The sequence below is a fragment of the Cajanus cajan genome, chromosome 2 (assembly GCF_000230855.2).
Source record: "Cajanus cajan strain Asha chromosome 2, NIPB_CcT2T_4, whole genome shotgun sequence".
NCBI classification, from domain to species: Eukaryota; Viridiplantae; Streptophyta; class Magnoliopsida; order Fabales; family Fabaceae; genus Cajanus; species Cajanus cajan.
In genome coordinates this window covers 2,039,008-2,056,689 of record NC_138518.1, presented here as the reverse complement: position 1 = coordinate 2,056,689, position 17,682 = coordinate 2,039,008, and the positions used below count along the sequence as shown (strand labels likewise).

The window sequence follows — 17,682 nt, the reverse complement described above, 5'->3', positions numbered from 1 at the left end:
GGGTTGGTTCTTGTAGATAATATCTCTTTAACGTTGGTTCAAGGGTCGGGTCAACAAAGCTTGTGCTTTAGGTTTCTTCAAAAATATTTTACATTAATAGTTATATAATTTTTAAGGGTTTCATGACTTAAAAAGTTACATTTTACATTCTTAAAATTTTTTTTATAAGATTTATTTTAAAAATATATATAAATATAATTTTTTTCAAGACTTGTCTCTAAAATATTTTTATTTTTTTTATCAAAAGATATTATCATTAATTTTAAAAAACCTTATTTTAAAATTTATTTTAAACCTAATAATATGTTGAGTCAATCCTGTATCTTTAGTTATAACTCCATATCTAAATTAAAAATAAAATTTTAATTTTTGATTAAGGAGTATAAATATAAAAATCATTCATAATTCATTAAATGGAAAGAACATTGTTCCAGGACAATTACTGTAATACTTTTAATATGGTAAGTATTAAAATGCGAATACTTGCTAACTAGCCCGTCTAGCTCAGTCGGTAGAGCGCAAGGCTCTTAACCTTGTGGTCGTGGGTTCGAGCCCCACGGTGGGCGTTTTATTCTACTTCTTACAGTTTTACTTTAATTACAGGTTTTCGTCACTAGACATAGGATCTTCAACAATGCAAAATAGTACTAGTCGATATATTCAAACCAAAAGAGCAAATTTATTTTTTTAATGCCCCTATTCAAACTGAAAGTTTTAAAATTTGAAGTAAAAGAACAATCAATATCCGAAAGACATTTGTATCCGAATGAAAAAAGAAATCGAATAGAAATTTGCTCACACTTGTCATATTGCAAAGGAAAAGTTATATTTTTTTTAACCATGATATTATGTACCAATTTTATAGAAGATTAATTTAAAAAATTTAATTTACGTTCATTACAACACAAATAACTTTTAGTAACATTTGAAAAATATTATTACCTACTTGTGTATCAATATTACTAATTTGTTTTGGTAATATATTATTAAATATTATATATAGTTCATGTTGCTAAGTTATTTTTTATTTATAAAATAATAATTAATTTTAATTTAGATATTAAAATTATCAATTATTATATTTTTATGCATTCTAAATTCTTTAGGAGTTTTTTAAGAAAAGATTAAAGATATTCTTAATTAATCACCACTAATTATATATCAAATATCAAAGTTCATTTATCTTAAGTTATGATTATATATGTATTTTTTTTTATGATTCATTCATCTATTCGATGTTGATTTTAATTATGAGTAACAATTAGAGATGAAAGAAATATACTTTTTTTACTCGATGTGAGACTTTGATTTTAGAAGCAATTATAGTAATATTTTTTAAAAAATAAATTTTGCAAAATAACCTATGTAATATTTTTTTAATGAGACTTTAATTTTTAAAATAATTAAAAAGAATAATATTGAAATAAAAAATGTAACTTTATCTACAATGACATTTTTCAAAAAAAAGTATTACAAAATACCTATTTATTCAATATATAATAACATTTTAACAAATATAAAAAAAAATATAGCTAAAGAATTAAAATGTAGTAGTAATTAGAACTTAAAAGACCAAAATGCATATTACTCAAATTAATGACTTATTGGTATATGAATAAACATTATTTTCATCTTGCAATTAAAAAAAAAATCATCTTTTATACGGATGTGGGTCAAATTACTCCTCATGATGGTGGATGGTTGAATCCTTTTCAGCTGCAATAAAAGGTATCTTCTGTTCTTGAGCAAGTGAACACCGAAAGGGTAAGTGAACACTCAACATTATTTAACTCAAGTATACATCACTGTACATTGGTTGGTTAAATAATCACTAATTAGCATGCATGAAGTGATATATTTATCACTCATGAAACAGCATGCATTTTTAGTGAAAAACTTCTCGAGTATTGCATCTGCTTAATTCCAAAACCTTGTAGTCTCAAAACACACCATGACCACGACGAAAAGTGAAACCCTAACCCTAGAAAACAAAGGCCACAAAACCAAATGGCACCCAGAGGACAAAGAAGAAGTAAATCCCTCGAAGAAGAAGGAACACCACCACCACCACCACCACCGCCACCACCCAGTGTCAGAGTTACCACGATCAATCCGTTCCAATGCTTCCAAAGCTCCTTCAGCTCCATACAGTTTAACACTTCAGGACTCACTCGACCACTCTATGAGTGATGGGGACCCTCAGATGGTGGTGGCTAGCCACTCTCACTCCTTTGTCAGTGACGGGGCCATTAAGGTTGTCGAGGAGGAACTGAATAAGACGATGGCAACGACAAAGGTGGCGGTGATGGATGTGGAAGACGACATTGAAGAAGAAGGGACACGTGATGGGGTGTCCAAGAAAGAGGGTACGTGGTACATTGTTTTGTTGGGACTAAGGATCGCTGCTTTCGTATTGTGCAATGTTGCTTTTTCTGTGTTGGCTGCTGATCAAAAAAAGAAAGTGCGTACAACATTCACAAGCTGGTACGATTATTATGTGGAATCATCGTCTCAAGATCAAGTACACTGGTATGACTTCCGGGAATTCAAGTAAGTTAATTGCTCTTAATCTCTCCGAGTAATAAGAATATATAGATAGACACTTGCATTGCATTCAACTATTCCTGCTTTTTTTAATCATGTTAGTAGAGAGAATCTATCAATGATTAATCTTTGTTAAAGAATTCACTTTGAGTGAAATCTCTCTTCCAAATCAATTTTTTATATAAGATTTAAATTCAAGATTTTAGTTAAAAAGATTGGATTTATTATTACTTAGATTAATGACTTGTCTTGCCTATTTCTTGTCTAAATCTAATGATGTTTCAAATTAATGCAAATATAAATATTTGGTTTGAAAATTTTTCATTTAACGTGTATAGTTGTAGAGTTGTTTTTATTTTTTTATTTTTTTTATTTTATTTTTTTTACATTATTTCTTATTTTTAATATAGGAAATAGTGAAAATAGAAATGATATTTTTTTTCCAGTGTTCTTTATAATTTTTTTTTTGTAAACAAAAAAAATGAAGTGAAGATACAATTTACATTTTTTAATTAAAAATAAAAAAGAAAATAAAACTTGAAACCAAACACCCGCTTGTTACTTAATTAATTTATTTGAATTATTTTTTTTCTTTTATACGTATTTAACTATTTATAGAGAAATTCATTCAGACTTGACTCTTAAAAAAGAATGCAAAACAATTCATGAGTACTGAGGAAAGAAAAAAGTATTCTGAATTAAGAATTGCTTTTCATGTAGAACATTTTTTTTATTCCATTCAAATAATGGATCTTTTGAGACTATAAAATGAAAATTTTCCATTTAGTTTGCTTTTCACTATGTTTGTTTGTTATTATTGCTTCTGTTTGCAACTTTTATTGGTATGAATTTGCAGATACTGCTTGTCAGTTAATGTGATTGGTTTTGTATATTCTGGATTGCAAATATGCGATCTGTTGAAGTACTTGTACACTAAAAGACACACAGTGGATCCCAAACTTCGGGGTTACTTCAATTTTGCTATGGATCAGGTAAAGCCAGTTTTCAGGAATTTTCATTCCATTAGTTAATAATTATATGTCTACCTACAATGTACGTACGGACGTACCCCTACATGCATTTTGGTTTAATCTACCAAGAGTTTTGTAATTTTCATCGGTGAAAGTACATATATGTTCTAATTAATATCAATATTATCATGATGCTAATATTACAAATAAGTTTAGTACATAAAATAGTTGGTTATTAGTTATTTAGTTTAGAGTTGTTAAATAAATCTCCTATAGTAATCATAGAAGTTTTCAAGTCATGTTGAATGAGGTGTGCATGCATGCATGATGTTGTTGCTATATTTTGCACCTTTGTTCTCATTGGCTGAAAATGTATGCATGTTTAATAGCTAGTTCCATAATCATGGCATATGTATATATGTTTATATACTAAGCTCTAAGATTAAAATACAGGTAATGGCATATCTTCTGATGTCAGCATCATCATCAGCTGCCACTATAGCTTATTATTGGGCAAAAAGTACGGATACAAACAAGTACGTGGAAATGGCGAATGCATCTGTTGCTCTCTCTTTTGTTGCTTTTGTGGCCTTTGCCTGCTCCTCTATTGTTTCTGCTTTCATTTTTTGTAGATTCAACTAGTTCATACAACACTCTTGGTCTATGTACTAATTGAAGGAGTTTACTGTAGTTTTTCTGTTTTGAATAATATCTTGGTTTACTGATAAGTTCTGTCTTTAGGGATATTTATCTGGATTTGAATTATTGTTGTTTTCTCATTTCTGTTACCACTAGCCTTTATTTCCGCTAAGTGAGCTATTTTCAGTTGTAGTGAGTCATTTCTCTGCAACTCAGTTTGTTGTGTTCCTAGTATTAGATTCATTTCAGATAAAAGTTCTCAACACTAATATTATATATTTTATAATGTCATTTGTCCAGCACACAAACTGCACGTGTCAGATTGATGAAATTCTATCATTTCTGGAATAATCAAGTGCCCAAATTTTTAGAAAACAAGCTTAAGTATGAGATTTGTTCTGCTTTCAAGCTTAAGTAGATCAAATAGGCAAATTTTACTACACGTTTCAATTTTATTTAGTGTACAAATAGGGATACTGCACACAAGTTACTCATAAGTTGTTCAACAACATATACTATATCATTATATTTCATGTTGTGTAGCCAGAACGCAAACCATGCAGGTAATTAAAAACTTATACCACAAGAAGCAACCACATCTCTGAGAGGTTTATTACAATACACAAACTCAAATAGGAAATACCCAAAGTAAAGAACTTATAAGGCCAAAGAAATTGGCATTATGCATGCATATCATGAAATGGGATGTATGACTACTTTGCCAGTGGCTCTATTAGTCTTGAGGTAGGAAAATGCTTCCACTGTGTGAGAAAATGGAAAGGGGCTCTTAGGATCCAGTATTGGCTTCACCTTTCCACTCTCCAAGTAAGGTCTCAGTTTCTCCAACAAAGCTCCATCTGAAGTGAGCAAAAATGGGATGGCTGGTGGAGTTCCAGGTGGCAATATTGTCACAACTTTACCCTCTTCTTTAACAGCCTTCAATGCCCTCTCACTTTGCCCTGTGTTAATTTGGAACAACAGTTTTTGAGACAAATTATTCAACAACAATATTATGTTTGTGAAACATACGAACATAGGCTAAGATGACTTAAAGTCTAAATAACTTACCTACAGCATCGTACACCACATCAAACTTCTCTGCCAATTCTTCAAAATTCTCCTTTGTGTAATCAATAGGCAAGTCTGCTCCTAAGTTCTTCAACAATTCCAGTTTGCCAGTACTAGCAGTAGCTGCTATCTTAGATGCACCAAACACATGCTTAGCGATCTATCTCATGATCAAACACAGGCATATACAACAAAAAGTTAGCTTTCCAGTAGAATATAAAATACTATATTGTGTGCAAAGAAAAAAATATGCCATAGAAATATAAGAGAGGCAGATCAACTTCTTGATTTATATTGAAACCTGAATAACAAGTGAGCCAACTCCACCAGCACCTCCAAGAACAAGAATAGATTTGCCAGCAGAGAACTCAGCAGCTTCAAGTCCTTGATAAGCAGTTATGATTGCCAAAGGGAGGCTAGCAGCTTCCACAAAACTCAAATTGGAGGGTTTGTGAGCCAATACTTTTTCTTCAACAGCAGTGTATTCAGCCAAAGAGCCAATAGTCTTTGGATGGTCCAAAGTAATCTCATTGATATCGCCATAAACTTCATCTCCAACTTCAAATTTCTTCACTTGATTTCCCACTCTAACCACCACCCCAGCAACATCATACCCCGGTGCAGTCTTCTCACCACCACACAACATAAAACATATTGTGAAATGAGATAAAAATAAAATCAAAATGTTGGGGTAGTAGTAGTATATATAATACAATATAATATATGCTGAAAGATTTGAGAAAATAATCTTACGGGTAAAGGAGAGTCGATGTCCTTGAAATGGCCAAGAGCCCTCTTGTAATCTACGGGATTAATGGCAGCAGCCACAACCTTGATGAGCACTTGGTCTTCCTTGATGTGTGGTGTAGGTACATTTTGATCAAACTTGAGAACCTCTTCTATGTTCCCATATTCTGAGTACACCCAAGCTTTTATGTGAGATGGAACACTAGAATTGGTGCTTGCCATGATATTGTAGGATTGGATGAATAAGTTCCTTGTAGTAAGAGTGTTAGTTTGGAGAGAAAGAGATAAAAGGATTTAGATATGATATGAGACTTCAGAGTTGAACTGAATGATGTGTGTGGGAAGATTATGCAGATTAAATGGCTATTTATAGCATGCAATTGTGGCATTGCATGGTTTCTATTTTTTGGAATTGGGGGCGCATAAAGCATTCTCATTTGGATGGAACTTTCTGTTTTGTTTTGTCATCTTACTCATTTTAACTAATTAACTTACATGAACAAGTGATGATGGCTTGTCTGGATATCATTTTGAGAATTAAAGAAACGAAAAACTATTTTCTTTTTTACTCTCTTATTGTCTTGTATGCTATAATTTAGGACAGCATAACATGCATGTAGACGATTTTTCGGCAAAGTTCGTGATATTTTGCCCATCTTCTTTGACCGATGTACTCATCATATAATTCTTATGTAAGGTATGACGTCGCATGAAGAGAGGCCAGTCAATATCGAGGTCTGCATGGTGTTATGATAATGTATTTAATTTTATTAAAAATAATATATTTTATTACACACAAAAATATTTCTTTTACTTATAATTAAATACTCATAGATACAACATATTACATTTAAATGTGTGTTTCATAATTTGGTAAAATCAAAATTTTGTTAGCTTTATTTGGATAAATTAAATTTTAAGAATTATTTTTTATTTAAAATAATTCAACAAAATAAAATTGAAGTGTTATTTTCAAAAAGGAAAAAAAAAAGATTTTTTCACTCTTGATGTTAAAGTTGTTTATACTATATAATAAAAATATTATTTTATTTGAATATTTAGAAAAGTATTGCATTAATGACATTAATTAAAAACCATCTTAAAATATGTTATTTATTTTACTTTAGAAAAATCATACTAATTTATAAAATAATAATTAAATATGTAAATCAAGAAATAAACCATTAAATTAAGTGTAACATTTTGTATTTGTTAAGGAAAGAAAATGTTTATTTTAATACAAAAAAGGAGGGTATTATAATATTTATATTTTTGAGAGGATGTTAGTGTAAAAAGTATTTTGGTGATATTTTTTTTAATAGAAGTTAATGAAATTGTAACAAAAAATTTTAAAAAATAGGTAAAATGTCACACACACACATATAGGAATTTGATAAGGAAATAGACTATGATTTATTTTTTGGTACAGTGTGAAACTAAAAGGACACGAAAGAAAAATATACCTGAAGTATCCGCAAGTAAAAGAATTTGAATCCAACGAGGTGGATTATGAAATAAATGCAATCCTTCTGTCAAAGAGCTCTCATTCTTAGCAATTGTATCTCCAACCTGGTTTGCTCCTCTAAAAATGTGATTGCAAGAAACCTCTTGATGATATGGTTCAGTAAATTCACAATCATGTTAACCAAAATATAATAGGGAAGCACCCATCATTCAAAAACTTTAAAGCCAAAATAGAGTTTCACTAGTGGAAAATTAGCTTATTACGTCACTTCTTTAACGTCAGAAATACGAAAATCCAACGTAAAAAAGACGCGGTGGCATTTTTGTAATTTTTGCGAACTTTTTCACGTCGGATCTAGTATAGTCTGACGTAAAAAGTCAAATTTACGTCGGATGTATGTTGTGTCCGATGTAGATTTGACATTTTACGTCGGACCCTATCAGGTCCGACGTAAAAAAAGGACGCGAAATTGAATAAGAGAGTGCGAGGCACACCGCGCGCATTCACTCTTCATCACTTTTCATTTTTTTCTCTGTAAACCCTCTTCCTCTCCTTTGTTACTGAATCGTTTTTTTATTTTTTGTAGAGGGGTGAACTCGTTGTTACTCATTCGCACACTGTTGCAACTCATCAGGTATGAATCAAGGTTTCGTTAACACTTTTTTGCTTCGCATTACTATTGTAGCTATCTGTTCTATTCGATTTTTTGTTTGTTCTATTTGTATAGGTCGTTGGCCTTTTCTTTTGGATTGTTCTACGAAGTAGAACGACCCGTTCTCCAAGCAGAACAGGCCGTTCTACTTGCATTCTTATGTTTTTATTTTTTATTTTTCTACTACTTTTTACGTCGGATTTTGGTAATGTTCGATGTAAATTTACGTCTCCCGCTTCTACGTCGGTATTTTTTCTGATGTAAAAAGCTCAAAATATCCGACGTGGAATATTACCTCTTTTGTACTAGTGTTTCCACTATAATCTTTTCAATAAGATCTTTGTCACTTATCACCTTAACGTCATAAAATATAGCCCAAAGTTCTACTTACAAAATAGAACATCTTCCCAATTTAATAGAAAAAACACATACAAAACCACCTAGATGATTCCTCACAATTTCACCAAAGAATAAACTCTTCCCCTCCCTTACAACCCCATCACATTTCAATTTAATACATTCTATTGGAGGTGAAGACCACCTAATATTTGATACATTATTCAAGCTTGTATAGGTTGAACTCGTGCCAATAAATTCATTAAAAGCTCCGTGTTATAGCATTAGAACGAGTTGTAATTTCTGACACAAAGTTGCTTGTATTCAATTGTTTCCCTTGGAAAATAAAAAAGGTTCCTCCTATACTAAATAGAATTCGTTGTAACAACAAATATAGTGTTCCAACTACTATGGCTACAAGTTAAGTTAGCTCTCAACCAAGTAAAAACATTAGTGTTCATAAAATTCAAAGGCTTTGACCCTTAACATAAAACATCCCAAAATGCACATATGGCTCGACAAACTCTCAACACATGCAAAATCGTTTCATCTTTAATTGTGCACCATGTGTATGTTGAATTAGGAGTCATCCCACGAAGACAATGAATATCATTTGTCAACAGTCCATTATGAGCAATTTTCCATAGAAAAGTTTTTATCCTTTTAATTAGGTCCCTTCTAGCTCCAAATCAACTTAAAGAATGGTTGAATCCTCCTTGTCACATCCATTCTAGCCACATCATAAGCTCCTTTATTTGAAAAGAAAAAACCATTAGGAAAGCTTTTCCAAGCAATTACATAAGGTTCTTTATATTATCTAAGGGAGCTAGAGCATGACTAATCACAATTTAACATATATCATAATGAAGGTAAATTTTAAAAGTCACATCCATCCATTCCCTTTCTATGTTCACATAATCTACTGTTGTATGATGAGTTTCTCCCTTAGGAATATCATACACAATAAGATATGCCAATGGTGGTAATCTAGTAACCCTACGATCAAGCCAAAATTTGACTCGCTTGCAATCCCATATCTTCCACACCATATTACACTTAAAACTCTACCATACACTGCTCATTCCTCTCCAAAGATATAACATATGATTTATTATACCAACCTTAGGATATCCATCATTACCATAGTTATATTTGGTCTTGAAAACTTTCACCCAAAGTTTTTCTTGACTTGTACAGAGATATTCCAACAATTCTACATTATAAACAAGGGACATCTCGAGCCTTACGATACAAGACCACCTTCATTCTTTGGAGCACAAATAAAATCCTAAGCCACATTGTGTACCTTCCTTTGTTCTTCATGATCGCCTATAAGAAGCTTCAACACCTCTTATCCAATTCATCACACAAATGAAGGGGAATAAATGTGGTTTGCATGATATAGGAAGGCAAGGGTGAAACCATTGATTTAGTAATTGTTAATCTACCAGTAAATGATAAAATTTTCCTTCCAATTTCTTTAGTTTTGATTCACCTACTAAAACATACCCTGAAAAGAAGCTTTATTCACACGAATTTGATGCAAAGGTACACCCCAATTATTTTCCAAAATTCATTGTCCATTGAAAAATAGAGGTTTCACTAATTTGATTATGAACATTCCTAGCCACATTCTTGGAGAAGAAGATACCAATTTTTCTAAACTCACTTTTTAATCAAAACTATCACAAAACACTTTCAAACAAGTTTGAATAACTTCCACTTGACACATAGAGGCTTCAACAAAGAGAACCAAATCATCCACAAAAGGCAGATGAGATAAGGGGGCCATCCCTAGCCAACTTAATAGACTTCCATAATATATGTTGAACAACCACTTCAATAAAATGAGATAATTTCTCTATACGTAAGACCAAGATATAAGGTGAAATAGGGTTTCCTAGCTTGTCTAATACCTTTAGAAGGCTTAAACTCCTCCAAATTCTTTATTTTCCATAACATACACATAGAAGGAGTAGATACACAAACCCAAACCGTAGCAACAAATTTTATCGGGGAAGCCAATATCAACTAGGGTGTCTTTTAAAAAATTCCAATTAATTCAGTCTATTATATGCTTTCTCATGGTCAATTTTTATAACCATCCAACCTTTCCCTTTTCTCTTTGACCTCATAAATTGGATGGCTTGTGTAATAATTGCATTATCAGTAGTTTGTTTGTTAAGGACAAAAATACACTAGTTTAGACTAGCTAAATGCTCACCTTTGCAAAAGAATATTTATAAGAATTTTGTAAGAAACATTGCAAAGGTTTATAGGTCTTCTGTGTTTTAGACTAGCAACCTTATCCATCTTAGGGATTAGAGTAAAGGGTCTTATTCACCTCTTTAACTCTATCCAAATTCTACTTTATGGCGGGGATAAGAGCACAAACTGTGGAGCCAACAATACTCCATTTTGTTTGGTAAAAAATAACATGAAAACCATTTCTTCCAAGAGCCTTGAAACTTCCTATTCTTTTAACCACATCATGGATCAACTCATCCTTAATAGGAAAGTCAAGAATGTGGTGGCTTTGTTCGTCTAAGTTAGGGAAGCTATTAGATAAACAAAATAATGTGCACATGCTTATATCTCTGATTAAGTCTTTGTAGTAGAGGGTAACCATCTCCTCCAACTGAGTCTTATCAACAATCCATTCCTTCTCATAATTTCAGAGCATCTATATTGTATTCCTCTTACCAAAAATAAGTCTTATGCCATTAAAGTACTTTGTATTTTTATACCCAAGGTAAAGCCATTTGTAATGAGATTTTTTAAACCAAAAAAATTCTTTTCTTACCAAAATCCACTTACATTCATCCCAAAGTTCACCTTGAAGCTTATCCAAATAAGGATTAGCCCCTAAAATAGCTTACAAGTAATACCATTAAGCCTTTGAAGAATATGCCTTTTAGCATAAAAAATGTTTCCAAAAGTAGATTTATTCCAACCATGTAGAAAAGACTATAAGTGACCCAATGTATTATTCCAATCAATTGAAGCTTCCTATTCTTGTCGAACAACATTCAGAAAGTTATGATAAGTTAACCATGCCGATTCAAATCTAAAAGGCCTTCTTAATATGTTTTTGTCCTCCAACACCATGTTTAAACTTAATAAGGATAGGACTATAATCTGATTTGAGTGAGTTTAGATGAAAAAGGTCATGATGTATTTTAGTAAAGGGGGAAAGGGATTTGGAATAAAAAATTAAAAAAAAGAGGTTTGATTGATTTTTATTATTATATAATTATTTGTTTATGTTTGGTACAAATATATAATAATTTCATAGTGCAATGATCACAATCCGCATCGTAGTAGCCATAATGACCATAACTGCAGTAGCCAAAATCGCAACCACAATTTAGAATTGATGGGGTTATTTTGTGGTGTTTATCTGAGGAGATATTTTAGGAGGGTTGTTTTTATAAGGTTATTACACAAACATACTCCACAATGATGAGATATTGTCCGTTTTGGGCCTTAGCCCTCACGGTTTTGCTTTTGGTCATCACCCAAAAGGCCTCTCAATCATTGAAGTATGTTTATGCTATATAAGTTGTTATTTCTTGTTTTATTTTATCGATATGGTACTTGTTTGTATCCCAACAATCCTCCCCTCAAACAAGGGACCTAACCTTTCATGCAGCGGAATCTGTCTTTATATATCACATTATCATTATTATTATTTTTTTTATAAGGTTATTGGTTGTCACCGAATCCAACCTGCGACTTTGATACCACTGATGGGGTTATTTTATGATATTTGTTTGAGGGAATATTTTATAAGAGTTATTTTTATCAGAGGAGCATAATCTAATTTTATTCATGAGTCTCTATTTATAGAGAAAATTTGTTATACAAAATCAAATATTGATATCATCTTATTCTAAAATAAGGAAATAAATCTTAAAATAATCAGAATATATTAAATCTAAATATTTGAAATATAAATAAAATATTCTTATAAAAAACTAACTTAATCTCCTAAAGATATTTAGGCATATTCCCAACACTCCTCCTTGACTGAATATCTTTATCACCTAATTTGAGTTTCAAAATTTGCCTTTTCTCTTTTTGATTGGTTTCTTCTTTTTGTGATTTTTGTTGTAATCCTTCTTGAGTGGGACCACTTTAACATTTATCTCGAACTTCTTTTTTGAAGGTGGTTTTTCATCATCTTTCATTCTCCACTTGATCATCAAACTTCTTTTGAAAATATGCATCTTTGTGCTCTTCACTTGTATCTTCATTTATAATTGGCTCCTCCTTCTCCAAATTTAAAGCAAAACTCTTACCTTTCATATGGACATTAAATACTTCTTTGTTGTGTATATCTTTAATCACACAATTTTTATCTTCAAATAACACTTTATAGCCTTTTCCTATTAATTGAGAAACACTCAACAAATTCTGGTTAATATCAGGAACGTATAAAACATCAGATATTAATTTAAAACCTGAATGACTCTTAATAGCAAGTGTTCCTTTGCCTTTTACTGCAAGGTGTGCTCCATTCCCCATTTGAACTTTAGAGACATCAGTTTTGTTGAGTTCTTTGAAGAGTTCTCGATCATAGGTCATATGATTTGTACAACCACTATCAATATATAATCCAAGCTTTTGAGGGTTTTTTTGGTCATAAAGCATGACATTGAAAGTAGTTCTTCTTCTTCCTCTTCTTGTTGATCTTCAACAATGTTGGCTTCTTCTTGTTGCTCACGAGATTTGCATACATGTTTTAGGTGCCCTAATTTTTCGCAATTGTCACATTTTACATCAGGTCTCCACCAACATCTCTGTTGTGGATGATTAGTCTTTTTGCAATAAGGACATGGTGGAAAAATTTGAGTGTTATTATATTGACTGTTCTCTTGAAACAATTCTTTCTTCTTGTTTTTGCCACTATTTTTGTTCTTCCATTTGGCTAAATATACACCCTCCATAGATCCTTCTTCTCTCATAAGCCTCATTTGTTCTAATGCTTGCAATGCATGTAACACCTCTGCCAAAGTGATCTTACTCAAATCCTTTGTGTTCTCCAAAGCCGCTATTGAAGCTTCATATCTTTCAGGTATAGTTACTAGAATTTTTTCAACAATTCTAGAATCAAGAAATTGCGTTCCTAGTAATAATCGTACCTTATTAGCAATGCCAAACAATTTGTCTGAGTATTGTTTGATTATCTCAGTCTCCTTCATTCTTTGTATTTCAAATTCTCAAATTTAATTTAATACTTGCATGTTTCAAATCCTTTCATCTCCAACATATTCTTCCTTTAGATAATCCTAAATTGCTTTTGCCGATTTGAGAGTCATAATCCTGGTGAAAACATTTTGTGAAACACAGGTAAAGAGATAACTTTTTGCCTTTGCCTTCTTGATTTTCTTTTCTATGTGAATTTTTATTTGGGCTACGGTAGGATTGTCTGGCAACGCGGAAACATCATAATCTTCTTCTACGGCTTCCCAGAGATCTAAACCTTCTAGGTATGCCTCCATTCTCATCGCCCAAAGATCATAACTTTCTCCATCAAAAATAGGTGGGGAAATTTGTGAAAAGTTTGTTTCTGCTTCTATCTCCAAGATCGTAACCTTAGCTCTAGATACCACTGATGGGGTTATTTTGTGGTGTTTATCTGAAGAGATATTTTAGGAAGGTTGTTTTTATAAGATTATTACACAAACATACTCCACATTGATGAGATATTGTCCGTTTTGGGCCTTAGCCCTCATGGTTTTGCTTTTGGTCATCACCCAAAAGGCATCTCAATCATTAAAGTATGTTTATGCTATATAAGTTGTTATTTCTTGTTTTATTTTATCGATGTGAGACTTGTTTGTATTCCAACAATCCTCCCCTCAAACAAGAGACCTAACCTTTCATGCAGCGGAATTTGTCTTTATATATCACTGATGGGGTTATTTTATGATATTTATTTGAGGGCATATTTTATAAGAGTTATTTTTATCAGAGGAGCATAATCTAATTTTATTCACGAGTCTCTATTTATAGAGAAAATTTGTTATACAAAATCAAATATTGATATTATCCTATTCTAAAATAAGGAAATAAATCTTAAAATAATCAGAACAAATTAAATCTAAATATTTGAAATCTAAATAAAATATTCTTATAAAAAACTAACTTAATCTCCTAAAGATATTTAGGCATATTCCCAACAAGAATCATGGTCTAGATATCATGTTTATCCTTAGTTTGTTTCCCATTAGCCCCTAACTTATAATTTTGTTTTCGTCCTTTTCTTGTGATCATTCAAGGCCCATAAAACCATGCTAATTTTGGATTCAAGTTATTAACATTAGTTTTGGTCACAGTCATAATCCTCAAATTAGGGTTCACAATGCCCACTTTCACCGTCACCCAGCCACCGTCAACCTTCATTGTTGTTGGTATTATATTTGTAGTCTACTTTTGAATGACCACTTCAAAACCATTCATATCACATGACTCCACGCAATTTGATTGTTTATGATCATACTTTCCTCAATTAAAATAGATGACATAAAGCCCTTCATAATCTAATTTTAGAATATGACCTAAGACATTTTTCCAAGTTAACTTGCACACATATTCCCGCAAACCTACCACAAGATTGAATAGATGTTAATTAATTTGTCAATCTTCAACATAGTTCCTAACTTACTTCTCACCCTCCAGAGGAATTTGTCATATTGTACAGTTCAATAGGCAAGTTTGGAATGCAAATCCACACAACAACCTTATGAACTTGCTTTGTTGTCATGGTGAAAAAAGGTCTCCATCAGTGAACTACTATATAGTGGTTACCAATCATTCAAGGCCCTTCAAAAAAGAAATGTTTATAATCATCATTTTATACAAGAAAAAATTCTTGTGATTTATCAACAATAGATGACTGTAGCCTTTGCCCACTTCCTCTAAACCTTGTTATCAACCATTTTGTATATGACTTTCTTACCCATAACATTGATAGCAAGAGAATTTCTCCATGGTGTACACCATTCTTCAAACTTCTCTTGTGAAACATGAATAGTAGGACATGAATCTAACTCAAAATTTCCTTCACAAGCATCATTCTCCTTATATATTTCATCTTCTGGAACTTTCATCTCTTTCACAAGAGCATTAAAATTAATAGATACTCTTTGGTCACTAATTGATTAAAACCTCTCCCTTAAGAGATAAGGGAGCTTTCTCTACAATCATGGGATGACTTGAACACTTGTGTCCTTGTCAACCAACTCTAAGGCTATCTCATTCTCCATTGCATCATTTAAGATATCCATTTCATCCTTCGTTTTCAACTTCTTGGTACTATGCTTGTTAGAATCATCTTTCTTAGACACACTTTTCTCCAAAACCCTAGTAGAACCAACTCCTATCTTTCCTATTATTTTTTAGTGGGCTATAATTTTGTGGAGAAAACATAAACACTAAAAGGGAAGTTGAATAATGTGTATAAAAAACTCTCATGTCTTTCATAATGAAGTAGTAATGTTAGTTAGATGAACTGCGAAGAGCAGTCAGGTGAAACATTGGATATTTTTATACTAGTTCATCTCAACCATCGAGATTGCACCAAGTTCTCAATCTAACTAGATTGAGTTCCACTATCTTTAAACAAAGATACAAGTATTCTTTCTACAAGCCACTTCTGGCTCAACCTTAAGTGTTCTTTAACTTGTCTTTTCAAGCAACTACCTAAGTATTCTTAACAACAAGCCTCTCCAGGCTTAAAAATTAAGTATTCTTTTACAATCAAACCTCTCAAGGCTCAAAACAAGTATTCTTTTTTAGACATGCCTTTTTAGGCTCAACAACCAAGTATTATTTTACAGTCAAGCCTCTCTAGGCTCAAAACAAGTATCTTTTTCAATCAAGTCTCTCTAGACTTAAAAACAAGTATTATTTTCTAGACAAGTCTCTGCAAGTTCAACCTTATAACAATGATTATGGAAGTTATACAAATGTTGTGTTCATCTCACTTATACAACCAATACAAAACAATGAGTTTTTACAAGAAAGAATGAAGTTTATACACAATTGTATTTTTCAGAGAGTATATGCTTTTGTACAAGTGTATCAATATATGTATTCTCTCATCTTTCTTGAGCTTTAAATCTTTTTACATAGTAGCTCGGAGAAGATGACTGTTGCAATAGTTTAACTCACAAGCTTGTTTCGTCTGTCTTCATCTTTTCTTGTGATGACAGGTAATTGTTTGACTCATTTCATGTGAGCATTAAATACATATCACCAAATGATACCTCTTATCTGATCAAAGAGACTACTTATCAACTTTTCATATCAAACAGAACTTGCAAAAGCATTATTAACACAAAGTAGTTGTGGCAGTAGCTTTATTTGTTTTTTTTTTTGTGATTTTAGAGATCTTGGTTTTAATGGAAAGCATGATTCTTCTTTTTTAATAGATTTGTGAATTCCAAGATAACTTTTTGGTTTAATCTATTAAGGAATAAAATATTAGTACAAACTTTGTCACTAGTCTCAATAAATAATAAATATTTAATATATTTGAGACAAATTGTATGCTACTTCAGATTTACATCGTCTTATAGACAATCTACATCTTACACTTTTTTTCTGATAAATATTTTTAAAGATATTTTTGAAGACGTTTTTGAAAATATTTTCTCTTATAAAAATATTTTGTTTGTTAATATTAAAACTTTAAACTCAAGAAATTTAATATCGTCTTTTGACTTAACAAATTTTTAACATAAAAGAAGGGGAAATTATAATATTTGTATCTCTTAAAGGAGAGGAGGGGAGAGTAATTTACTCATAAAACTAAGGTTAAAATAATCTTTTAGTTTCTATAATTTCATTATCTTTACCTTTTAATTCTTATAATTTAAAATAAATTCTTTTAATTTTAATATTTATATTTTTTTTAATATTTTTTTAGTTTCTACCATTAATTTCTTTATAATGTAATTTTTGAACATAAATTTATTAAATTTATGTGATGGTGTTGTATTTAATTTTGTAGATAGTAATGTGTCATTGAAATGACATTATGAAAAAATTAATGATAAGGATTAAAAGTATTACAAAATATAAGTATAATGATTTAAAATTTATTTTAATTATAAAGATTAAAAGATAAAAGTAAGTAAAATTATAAGAAAAAAACGACTTAAAAAAATTAATAAAGAAAAGTATTAAAACAAATTAATGATGATTTCGTGAGACATAACATAACATCATGAACCTTGCCAGAAAATCGTCCT

The 17,682-nt window shown here is 31.3% G+C and overlaps 3 protein-coding genes and 1 non-coding gene across 4 annotated transcripts; 2 read left to right on the top strand and 2 right to left on the bottom strand.

The window, feature by feature from the left end:
* The first annotated feature begins 493 nt into the window (after positions 1–493).
* On the top strand, positions 494–566 carry TRNAK-CUU (transfer RNA lysine (anticodon CUU)). Its single transcript has one exon. It is a non-coding gene; the product is annotated as a tRNA-Lys (tRNA).
* Positions 567–1,703: 1,137 nt separating this feature from the next.
* Positions 1,704–4,398, top strand: LOC109788820 (CASP-like protein N24). Its single transcript, XM_020347647.3, has 3 exons — positions 1,704–2,550; positions 3,401–3,536; positions 3,969–4,398. The coding sequence occupies exons 1-3, from the start codon at positions 1,952–1,954 to the stop codon at positions 4,155–4,157; spliced, it is 924 nt and encodes a 307-aa protein (XP_020203236.2). The 5' UTR covers positions 1,704–1,951; the 3' UTR covers positions 4,158–4,398.
* Positions 4,399–4,578: 180 nt separating this feature from the next.
* On the bottom strand, positions 4,579–6,430 carry LOC109788828 (2-methylene-furan-3-one reductase). Its single transcript, XM_020347658.3, has 4 exons — positions 5,976–6,430; positions 5,524–5,847; positions 5,223–5,382; positions 4,579–5,113 (listed from the first exon to the last, which is right to left on the bottom strand). Exons 1-4 carry the CDS (start codon positions 6,189–6,191, stop codon positions 4,848–4,850), a joined length of 966 nt encoding a protein of 321 aa, XP_020203247.2. The 5' UTR covers positions 6,192–6,430; the 3' UTR covers positions 4,579–4,847.
* Positions 6,431–12,601: 6,171 nt separating this feature from the next.
* LOC145954066 (uncharacterized) lies at positions 12,602–13,009 on the bottom strand. Its single transcript, XM_083067743.1, has one exon. It carries the CDS (start codon positions 13,007–13,009, stop codon positions 12,602–12,604), a length of 408 nt encoding a protein of 135 aa, XP_082923869.1.
* Between the last annotated feature and the right edge of the window lie 4,673 nt (positions 13,010–17,682).